General features: G+C 36.4%; 1 protein-coding gene across 7 annotated transcripts in view; it reads right to left on the bottom strand.

Annotated features, from left to right (window-relative positions):
• Window positions 1–12428, bottom strand: part of LOC124169428 (protein lingerer) — a 63953-nt gene that overhangs the window by 32800 nt on the left and 18725 nt on the right. For 6 of the 7 annotated variants that reach the window (XM_046548019.1, XM_046548020.1, XM_046548024.1 and 3 more), the window contains 4 exons: window positions 11107–11279; window positions 6030–6350; window positions 5690–5947; window positions 4870–5208 (listed from right to left, as the gene is read on the bottom strand). In XM_046548019.1, the coding sequence (XP_046403975.1) occupies window positions 4870–5208; window positions 5690–5947; window positions 6030–6350; window positions 11107–11279 (1091 nt within the window). The remainder of the gene's footprint in view (window positions 1–4869; window positions 5209–5689; window positions 5948–6029; window positions 6351–11106; window positions 11280–12428) is intronic. The other variant, XM_046548023.1, reaches the window with a different exon arrangement.

The following is a 12428-nucleotide window of genomic DNA, read 5'->3' as shown; positions in this document are numbered from 1 at the left end:
AGTTTTGCCTGCTGAGCACAATGAGCACTTAGATGAACCCAAACGATATCGGGGCTATCCACGAGCATGACTGTTATCGAGACGACAGTATCAACATTTCATTTCAAGGCATTACTGCAGATTCTTCCACCTACAAGAGCACTGTTTTTTATTAAACAAAGACATCTGAGCAATATTATGTAAGGATTTTGGCTGATTGAAAGCATTAAATAACAAAGCAGCCAGTGAGATGCATGTTACATATCTAGGATGTTTTGTCAGTGTTGCAATGATGCTTTCCCAGTGGAAGTTTTCCCATAGCTCATTCAATTTCAATTATGAAATTTAAATGATCTCTACCATGTACCAATCCAGATCCTGTTGCAAAAAATACTTAAAATTGGGGAACAAATTAATTGCCTAGGTTTAACAGAGACACACTATAAAAAAATGCCCCAAAATTTGACTTTTCAATGGTTAAGATTCCAATTCTTACAAGCCCAAAAAATTTCCTCTAATAAGGTTTTTCTCAAGGTCAGGCCAACAATTCATGTGGAAAAAGTTTTGCAAAACTAAGTAAATTTCACTCTACTGCACAGGATTCCCACTCTAACTACATTATAAAATTGACGGTTTTTTCCAGGTTTTCACGGTATAAATGTCATCAAATTCACGGTTTGTAGGTAAGGTATTTTAAGCAGAAATATTGATCACACAACAATCATCAGCCGCATGTTAACTAAAAATGTATCAAACGCAACAGACGCCATGAATGCAAACACAGCAATGAAAGCGCTATCTCTTATGACGTCACCTAAAGTTAGCAAAATTCAGGTCTGGCTAAAGAGTGTGAGTGGGAAAATGGAGAGAGCAGGGTGGTAGGGAAGTGAAGAAGTGCCTGATTTTTTGCCAGGGTTAATGTCTTCCAATCGCAGGCTTAAGGTCAATGTGCAGTCATGGCACACGGAACAATCAATAATGTGCTTCGAATACACGTGTGAGTGGACAGTATCTGCACATGACTCGGCCTTGAAGCATGATTGAAACATCGATTTTTCTTCTGTCTATCGTAAATCTAAAATCAAGTTTGAGAGATTTCTAAGGTTTTGTGACGAAATTCACGGCTATTTCCAGGTTTTTTCACGGTAGACGAAATTCACGGCTTATTCACGGTTTTAAGGTTTTCACGGTTGAGTGGGAACCCTGACTGCAGCACCATCACAGCTCTTGCAAATTACCTCCACTAATGGATCACAATAATATCTACTTCATATTTCAAAATCTAAGTTTTGATTTTATATTTATACTATTTCACACTTCCTAACTACCAAGCCAAAAAAATTCTTAAGCTATGCTAACTTTAGAGTAATCTTTTTTTCACGCTGCCTGACTCATTGTGTTGTCTTGTAGTGTTTTTTTCTCTTTAATTTCAGAGCAAACTTCTTAGGGAAATAATTCTGAATAACTCAATGTGAGTTCATCTATACAGGCAGCCAACCAATTTGTAAACACGGATCTTTATCCCCCTGATAAACCTATTCACTGAAAACACAGGCACCTTTATTGCCTCTAAAACTATTTATTATCAAACTCTTCATGAAATGGCTATTACTTCCACAAAGGAACTCTAGTTCATTAATATTCTTCTTAATTAAATACTCTTGTTATCAATAGAAAATTTTAGCCAGTTAATATTAAGACTAGATTTTTGAATTATAAGGCAATGTCCCTGCAAAACATTCATAATTCAACTTTAATTATTGGAAAGAGGAATAAATTTTGGTTTAAAATATTCTTACGAAGTGGTAAGTCAGCTTCACGCTGCAATTAAGACCACTACTCTGATCAAGTGTTTAGACCAATGGATGGGGGGAGGGACCAGCTGAGTTGTCTTAAGAGTGTTGTTATTCTCTAGAGTAACCCAGTTACACCCATGCAACTAATGCTTTTCCATAATTTAAGTATTTTTTTACGATAGGAGTACAGGCGGCCCCGGACTTTTGCACACAATGCATTCCTGAAAACGTGTACGAAAGTCGAACCATTGAGTTCTATACTAATTAGGGGTTAAGTTCAAAAACAGCAAAAGAAAGATTCAAGTCAACATGGTTAACACTGTGATCGTATAAGTTCGTATTGTCTGCATGTACTGTTACATGAAATAGTTGAATGTTGGGATGTTATTATAAAATATCCCGGGAATTTCAAAAAATTACAGACAAATGTACGAAATTCCAAATTTACCGTATTAAAGTCAAGTAAAAGGTGTCAATTTGGCATGTATGAAAGTGTGAATTGTACGTAAGTCGAGGACTGCCTGTACTAAATATCAAACGGAAAAATTATTTTGTCTCGGTAAAGAGGCTTGCCATAAAACCCATAAATAAAAAAACTTCTTTGTTGGATAATGAAATGGTCCACCACTTTATCTCATGATCCGACAGTTATTTTGGAAGGGAAGCAAGAGTGGCTGTACAGCAAGAGTATTGGTAGCCATCCTAATCCATAAATACTGTTTAAGAGTAGGTTAAAGTAAAACTACATATTCCAAGCATGAGACTACCCATCACTCCTTTTGCAAATTGCAGTAAAATACTTAGGACTTTATGAGAAAATTAAATAAGCTACAGGATTCAATAAAATGACCAGGAATTTACAATGGGCTAACATAATTATGGCAACAGAAATCTCTAGCAAGATGTGGAACAATTTATTGAGAAAGGCAATGTCAAAGCCAACTATGCCCAGAACACCTACAATCATCGACTGTAACACTGAAAAATGGTGCATGATAGGGGAACATATGATTTTTTAGAAAGCAGAAGCAGGGAGTTTAGATGCTGGGCCAGTGATGAGGAAATTCATGAGTACTGTGCAACATAAAGATGATTACCCTTGGACCAAGATAAAGGAAATAGGAACTTAAGTTTACGACCAATGAGCAGCACTAATTCATAGACCTCTTTAGTGGAGGCAGTCTATCTGATTACCTCAATTATTTCTACTATTCTTAATCGATATTCACTTACAAGTTAATGCATTGTTTTTCATAACTTTTACTAAAAGCTGTGTTCAAGTGAAACAATAACTCCTTTCAATAATTTAAATTCAACCTTCAACTAAGTGTGTAATATGAAGTACTTTGGAATTTAACGTTAAAATTATATTCCAAGTGAAACAGTCTACACCTGTGTGAGACATTTCCTTGATTTTAAGTCATCTACCACCATTATTTTTTTCTGTACGGTCACTGAACTCATATTGAAATGATAAAATATTCAAGAGACATGCACAAGACTTTTGAATTTGTACAGAAAATACTTAACATTTCTCGAATGTATTACTATGAAAATGGTTACCCTCGTCAATAAAAGGGCAACTTTTGTAATGTGTATCTCTGATCACTAGGGCTCTTAGATTGTGATAAATATTAACTTCATAATAGGGTATAAAAAAGGGCAAAATATTGAAACAAAAAGTAGACATAAAGATCTAGTTTTCACCTAATGTAATAAATAAATTCGTTAAATATGAGCTTGTATAATCTATTTCACATACAAAATGAAAATATTAACAATCAAAATGCACTTCCAATGGTGGAGAAGTCTATAGAATAGGAAGTGAGATGTGTGGGAATTATATCAGAGGTATGGGGTTGTACTCTGAGGAGTAGATTGGATTGGATAGTGGTGGACCATATCTCGCAAATGTGAAAATGGGTCAAAACCTCAACAATAAAGAATGCGACCCTTTACGTCATTCATTCCATGTTTTTGACAAGCATGGTACTTTTTCAGTCCCCAAAAATTTTATTTCTGGGTCATTAGTACTGAATGCCATAAAGACACAGGTTCCCAAACCAAATTTTAGCACATGATTTACAGAAACCATTGACAATGTAACGTTATTAGGTGGGAATAATTATGATATCAATTCGACGACTGAGTGCAATCATAATTACAAAAATTTAAAAAAAGAAAAACCTAGCAAAAATAAAAAGAGTAAACAAAAAACACTACCATCTGGTACCATGTTGAACTACTAGGCTTTAAAATAATAGATAGCAGCCTATTTATTATGCATCATACCACTACAGAAATTAAAGACTTTTCTCCTCATGATTAATCTCTTTTCCGAAGAAAGTCTATGTAAGTTCCGTAATCAAAGCAAAATGCAACCAATTCAATGAAACTGCCTTAATTTCTTAAGTCATCCGCAGCAGTAGCGTGTACACAGAAAATGAGATGAGCCTATGATTTAAGAGTAGTTTTAACATGGAAACGACACTTTTGACCTGACTAGTCGAATTAACTTAACAATTAGGAGTTTGCCTCAATAGTTACATATGTTTCATAAGTACTCCATAAGTAGATATTATTTTACAGAAATAAAATAATCATCAACTGCATATGTACGCTTCGAATCATTGAAATCATTCCTTGGTCATTCCAACAACTGGTGAATACAGACTGAACATGGCAATAATAGACATTCCTGATTACTAAAAAATCTTGAACAGGTTTCTAAAATGACCAAACAGCAAATAATTATGTCCACCACACTGTACACCTTGACAGTAACAATCAGATTAACTAATTAGTCACTCAAGTCAGTCCTGATGAATGAAGTCCCCTACTTATTTTCCGCCAGAAATATTGGATTAAAAAGGAAGGACTAATTTCAGAGTTATACGGTACATAAAATTTTACTCTGTTCTGGGCTTCCAATTTTTCTTCCGCAATGACTCCTGGACAACAAGCAACGAATACTAAGTTGTGATTATACACAGTCAAAACACAATAAACATGAAGAAACTGCCGCTATTAAGCAATTAGCCTTAATTAAATTCATGATCAAATCAAAACTGAAATGGTCAGATAAACAGCCTACCTGGTATGCAGATGAAGTTGCTACAGATGAAGAAGAAACAGGTGGTGCAGGTACAGCCTGACTCCCTGAAGTCTGATAAGAAGATGAAGAGGAAACTGAAGGTTGACTTGAAGCATATGACCCACTGCTTGTCCCAGAACTTGAAACTCCAGCACTACCACTCACAGCATTTCCACCCACAACACTCTGTGCACTTGAGTAACTTGGAGTAGAGTTTGATGCTTGGCTAGAGGAATACGAGGAGTTTGTGGCTTGACTGGCATAGCCAGAACTGGACTGACTTTGAGGAAAACTATTTTGAGACTGTGAATTTGGATAAGATGTCGACGATGACTGCGACTGTAAAGACGAAGAATAAATAGTCCACATTCAATCTCAATCCATGATATAAATAAACATGCTTTCAATGTAAGCCACTTCAGCAGATAAACAGTCAACATCCACAGCATGAAATTAATAATAATGTACCATAACATGCATACACCAATCCTCATAATTTACACCCCATCAAAAATAATAAGAGAAAAAAATGCTTGAACTTGTCAACTTAAGAACTTACTCAAACATGCTCTAAAAATCTCTTCTCAAATATAAAAATAAATTATCCATTTCTTTTTGAATATGCAGGGAGCCAAATACAGACATACCCTTGACTAAATTTAAGATACCAATAAGCCTCAACAGCCATCACCAAAAACATCTTTCATACAGTAAACCATTACTCTAGCGCCACCTTAGCTCACCGAGATAAGGGGAAACAAAATTTGGTCAGCTTATCATATACAACAACGTTACGATATCACATAAAACCTAACTATACCTGACTGGAAGTGTACCCTGATGATGTTGAATAACTTGATGGAGCCTGATAAACAGTAGCACTAGGTTTTTGACTCTGATAAGAATTCTGGTATGTCACTGTGCTGGAAGCTGAATACGATAGTCCTGCATCACTTTTCCCGATATCCATACTTGATGATCCAGAGCCAGAAACTCTTGGTTGAGAAAATGCTTGTTGACTTGGCTTGTGCTCAGCATTTTGGTTTGAGGGAAATGGAATACTTTCTGGCCCTGACAGCTGCTTACATCGGAAAATAATGTTGTAATCACACTGCTTAAGATTCAAGAAAAAAAATGGTTTCATAATGCACACATCTTACCTTCTGATTCTGCCCGAGAGACATCCCAGCTTGGGTGTGCTCTTTACTTGATTGCTGACTTGAACCAGAATAACCATCAAGGTTTGCTGACTGACTTTTTGATGTACTGGTTGCATTGAGATCCATTGCAGTAGAAGTCCCTGAATTTGACACTGAATCCATTGAATTACCAGTGGCAGCACCAGAGAATTTGGACTGATCCGAAGAAAAGTCAAAGGAACTTGTTTCACTTCCAAACTCCAACCCACCAAATTGCACGTCCAAGAAACTAATATTACTGTTGATTGCATCACCTGGCATTTCTACAGCAGTTGATGGAATCTGAAAATGAAGAGAAAACATGGTTGAACTTTGATAAACACATCAAGCATCCCCTGACCACTACCATCAAGGCATTAAAAAAATACCCCTATAAAAATGTTAATACATTTACAACCAGTCAAATTACAGACAATCAAAATTCTTACCCTACACGATTAGCGATGGGTATAACTGAATACCTTGTGTATTTAGCAATGGATCATGACTGAAAAGACCATCAAGATCACTGTACTTCAAAACAGTATCTAATTGATTTAAGATTCACTTGCACTGATATTTCTAAGTTTCAGGAACCATGAGTAACTGATAAAAAAACATCAATAGAATCACAAAAAATATGTACTAAAACATTTAGGGGTCAACATATTAAGAATATGTTAAGAGTTAACATCAAGGTGAAAATTGACTGACAAAAAAGCTAGATATCTAAGATTTATTTCCTAAATGCATAAAAATAATCAAAGAAAAATTAATTGCATTAGTATCCATTCAAATACTGAAATAAAATGAAAAGCTGGGCAATGAAATGTGAATCAAAATTCCCCACATGAAACAATCTATAGGTAAGATATTTATTGAAATAACAATCATTTCCCAAGGTTGCTGATGCCTGTAAGCAACAGCCCTCTCAGAGAAAAATGATTAATGAGCAAGAAACTTTGAAAGTAAATCTCTGACCAATCGCTTTCATGGCACAAAAAATTCACAATTGTGCTTTTATTACCAAACACTGCCATCCTACCAAGTTTGATAAAAGTCTACGAAATAACTTTGTCAGGTTCTCTTGCCAAGTCATATTACCTCATACAGCATGGTACTCCAAATTACCCCACCCTCTGCCTAGTTCAGAACTATGTACATCCATCCACCCAATTACGATATGAGGAAGATCAATAATTGTGGCACCTCAGGGCATTGGTGCATTAAATTTCACTGATCGTGATAATAGGGTGGTTTCCTATTATTTTTTTATTGCCTAAATCGAAAGATTATTACTCCTGGAGTACATATTTCACGCTTTTAGATTTTTAAATGACGATATCTATTTTTCGCGATTAAATGAAAAGTGAAAATTTTCAAGTGCGCGAAAACGCGACACTTAGGTATGAATGTCGGGAAGTCTCTCCGCGTGACGTATTTCTGGTTCCCCCTCCCGCCCTGCGAGGTGACCTTGAGGCGAGGCTTAGCGCTGATACGACGCAGGCTGCTAGCGGCTAACCTAGTACCCTGCTGGCTGATAGCGCTTGGCTAAAAAAAAGTTTATTAATACCTTATCAAACGAAGAAAACTTTCCGACCTTAGCCAGTTTTAATAGGTGATTATTAAGGCATGTTTCCCTGAGCTATGTGCCTCATGCTCAGACGATGTATAACTTCTATCGTCTCGTGTAGAAACTAGGTCCCTGTGATGTCACGTGGAGTGGCATCGCATGGGCACCAATCTGGCCTTTTTCAAATGAGGATAAAATTTGACCCTTGCCATTCGTCTAAACCGGTATTTCAAAAACCAAATACAGTGGAACTTGGTTAGTACGTTCCTCCTTAGTACGTTTTCCTCCTTAGTACGACGATTTCTCTCGGTCCCGGTACCATCGGAACAAAATACAGGCGAAAGTATTTGGTTAGTACGTTTGAAAAAATTGTGCTTTCCTGGTTAGTACGCTCAATTGCTAGCCGTGACGCAACCCGCAATTCGTTCTCCAGTATCTTCTTAAGGGTCGTAAAGCTCCGAATTCATGATTTAATTTATTATTACTAGCCATTAACATTCTTACATTTATTCTACATATCTTTCTTCGACCGTGATTTATCCAAATGCATTTCTCAATTCTTATGACGTGATGAATTTATCAGGAATGTCTGACTATGCAAAACTGCAGCCAATGAGAAGCCACAATTTTCCCCACCCCGAGCTCCTCACCTTCTGTTGCCTCTGGAGTGCCCACTGCGCACAAATTTCACGAGGGGGCATTTGTTGCTATTGCACGAGTTATCATGATGAAGAAATGAGTCTTATCCAATTCCCACTTTATCTAAAGCAGTACTGCACGACGTCAATGCTACGGGGTGCGTGCATATTTGACTACTGCTGCGGGAGCAGACGATGCTCCGGATCTCCACGCGAAGCTTAGCTTAAAAATACTTGATCTCGGCACGAAAGCAGACGACATTAAACTAATTTTTAAAGAAAATTTCAACATTATAATATAAAATCTTCTTGTAATTACGTCGTAATATAATAATCTTGCGTGTTATTATTCGATATATCGATCGATATTACAATCGATATGGCTTTATTCCAGAAGCGAATGTGTACGGTTGTTGCCGTAATTTAAGGTTAATATAATTTTGTCCAATTTTTATGATGTTTAAAAACAACCCGTTGACATACTCAGAGTTGTTGTTATATTCTCCGAGTATCCTGTGACAAAAAAGAAATTACTTAGCTTTACTTGTCCTCTTTCTATAAATACATATAGGATAAATCACGGGAGAAAGACGCCGTTTTCGAGTAATTGTCTTCGGGATATCTATGAAACATTGTGATTTTTATTCACATGGTATTGTTTTTCAATGTAGCGCCCATTTTCTTTATTTTAAAGGTGAAAAGAGCTCAGGAAGGCGATCCTACGAGAACTACCGATAGTAATTGTAATTATGACGACTTTTCCTCAGATTGCAGCTACCCCGACTGCTATTTTTTACTTTCCTCGTTAGCACGTTTTCCTGGTTAGTACGTTCATTTTTTGTGGTCCCTTCAGAAACGTACTAAACAGGTTCCACTGTAATTTGTTTATTATGAATACACTAATGGTGGGTAACGAATCGCAATCAATGCCTTTCGTTTTCTTTGATGAAGGAAACCACCCTATTCACAACACTTCCAGTCAGAGATTTTGAACCCCAGCTATGTAGCTGCTAGCTTAATAAAATTCTTCAGTTTGTGATATATCTCTAGAACCTATCCATTTACTCACTAAATTTATATTTAACCAGTCAGCAACATGGGCTCTAACTGATCACACTGAAGCCATAAAAATGTGTTTGCGCCACTCTCTAATGGCAATTTTGAGTGATAAGGCAAAAATCACTGGAAAATACTGGACATTTTCATCATTTGGAAGGGACAGCATTTATCGTAAGGAGAGCCAAATGAACTTCTAGAAAGGGAGATGGCAACCACTCCCTGAGGCTCCCACAATTGCCCCCACGTAAGTTTAACAAACACACAGCTTTAGGAATTCAAATAGTCAAATCTAGGGATAGATTGGTTGCCCACTCCATTACCCTCTCAACAACTGACCACCTATTCAGGTTTTGAAAACCCCTTACTCTCAGGAAATAATAATTCCCAATATCTATTCTGCACATGAAAATATTAATCTACTTTTTAATCATTCTGGGAGGAAGTTGTAAGGCAAGAAGTCTCATTTTCATCATAAACATTGCCCAGCTTCACATCCGCTAAAACATACCAAAAAAAATAAGACTTCATTATTATTTCTGTTAAATTCACACAGTCCTGACCTTGCACATATCCAGTGCCAAGATAAAGTAAAAACAGTGGAAACCCTCCACCCCACCCAACTCAAAAGCTTTTGTGTAGCATTAACTTTTGCCCCGATAAATTCTATGGCCTCCGGTGCATAGCAGACCTTTGTGACTGTTAGTACAGTGGACATTTTGGATCATGTTGTAACACTACCAATTAATGTAACACTACTCACCTACTATTTATTTGGTTTCGTGTTATCTTAGGGTATAGAAACACACTTCATTATAAAATAACATGCACAACATATCACTTTTACACTTTTATACTCAGAATATCATGAAATAAGATTAATTGGGCCCTAATTACAATCGATCATTATAACAAACAGATTGCATAACTTCCATTTATATTCCAATGGGCTTATAACTCTTCCCCTTGTGTATTTATAATAATCATTCAAGTCTAATTATCAGGTTCACTGCTCGCATCTCCGCTCAAACACTGCCGGATGGTACAGTACTCCACAACTCCACTCTCTGCCAGATATCTTCCTCCACGATCCCTCTCTCGATCTTTCTCCACCTTTTTTTTTATTCACGCGTCCTTCCTTCTATCGGTTCTCCCTCTTGTGGGCGCCTCCTTTTTCTTAGCATCCTCTCTTTTTTTCTTATTCTGCCGATCTTATAAAACACATCTTATACGTAACTCTCTCAACCCACGACTCCCCTAGTGTATTTCCTTTCCGTGTCCCTCACTACCATTCTTGCCTCCTCACTACCATTGATAATTTTAAATTATTTAAACAAACAACATGGTGGCTTGTTTACATTATGTTACAATGTTGTACCCCACAAACTTAATAATAGTGTTTTACACAGTAATGACGTCACCATAACTTCACTTCATAATTCTGTATCATAGATAATTTTTTAATATTGATCACTTAACCATGTATTGGCATACCCCTTTAGTCAGGACCATTATTTCAGAATAATATAATTTTTACAATAACTTGTGTGTTAATGAATCCACTGCATTTTAATTAGAAAAAACTGTCATTTGCCCTAACTCTGATCTTAACCCACGGCAAACCTAATTTTGGTCATTATCACAACTGATAATAAAATTCAATGCCTAAATTATAGTTCTGTGATATACATATGAACAGTCATACTTATACATCTATGGCTATTTAGCTTTAGAGACATGGCGGATAAAAAAAAACAAACGTAACCACGACAGCCGATTTGACTTTCCTCACCTTAGAAGGTGGGGGTACTCGTGGCCTTTGAGTCTTGGTCCTCGCTGGCATTGATGGAGTGACAGAACTTTGAGATGAAGGTGGTGGGCCTGTTGCTTGAACCTTCATTTGAGTGCTGTAACTAGCTGCAGAGCCTCCAAAACTGGATGTTGAGAAAGACGCTGACAGGGCATCTAAAGAATTAAGGATTACACACATTCAAATTTCTTGCCACATGTTAAAAGTAGATAGAAACAATATCAAAACAACATATGTATACATCACTAATTAAGTAGACAAGGCAACAACAAATATCCATAACAAAATCCTTGTCTCATAAATAGCTGAAACTTCAACTCTTATTATCATTACCAGCAGGACCCATAGGACAGAAATTCCCTTGCATTTCCAAGACAAAAATTGTCATTTCAATCAACACTATTCTAAAGCAGTATAGGTAGTTGAGATTTTCTGAGAATTGAAAATTTTGATGAAAATAATATGTAAGTAAACACTATTTTGCCTTTACTCATAAAATTCGTAAACAAATTTAAAAAACAAAGACACAGAAATATATATTTTCATAAACTTGGGGTGCATGGTCCACTGACCAATTCATCCATTTTATTTTAAATAAAAAACTTTGTCAATTTCACATGTGATGCAAGAATCACATGTGTAATGATGTGAAATTTAGTTTTTTTTTTTTTAAATGAAGCAATTTACCAAGTCACGCCATCAATTTCATCCATCTTAATTGATGAATTAAGTATCTCTTCAGAAATCCTAATATTGATAGCAAAAAAACACTACACGTAAATTCAGCTAATCTTAGGACAGGAATATGTTTAGTTTAACAAAAAGATATGAGAAAACAAATAATGTGCCAGAGAATTTCTCAGGTCGCAATATAAATCCCCATTGATGTCATAAGACAGTGATTCATACAGATAGTGGCAGTGAATCCATAATACAGTGGAACCTCGTTAAAGCGAGTACGGGCTATGGCGACACCCCCGCTATTACGAGAGATAGCCGATGCACCGTCAATTGACCCTATAATAAGAGTGTTAAAAAATTCGTTTTTACGAGACCCTTTCGGTGTTGGCTCTCGCCATAGCGAGGGTTTCACCGCCGGAAGACTTTCATCAAGACTCCTTAACCTCTGTAATTGCTAGCGATCTGTTAGAAATGAAGTTAATGGAGTGCTGTCTCAAATTTATGTGGTAAACTGTCGTTCGATAAATATAATGATGACGAAACAATGCTTTGCATGATTTTTATTCAGTGCGGCGCTTATAAATTGTTTGAATAGTTGGTCGTTATTTGAGTAAGAAAATTTA

The sequence above is a fragment of the Ischnura elegans genome, chromosome 12, assembly GCF_921293095.1.
Source record: "Ischnura elegans chromosome 12, ioIscEleg1.1, whole genome shotgun sequence".
Classification (NCBI taxonomy): domain Eukaryota; kingdom Metazoa; phylum Arthropoda; class Insecta; order Odonata; family Coenagrionidae; genus Ischnura; species Ischnura elegans.
Note: the sequence above shows the minus strand (reverse complement) of the source record. Positions and strands in the feature narration are given on the sequence as shown.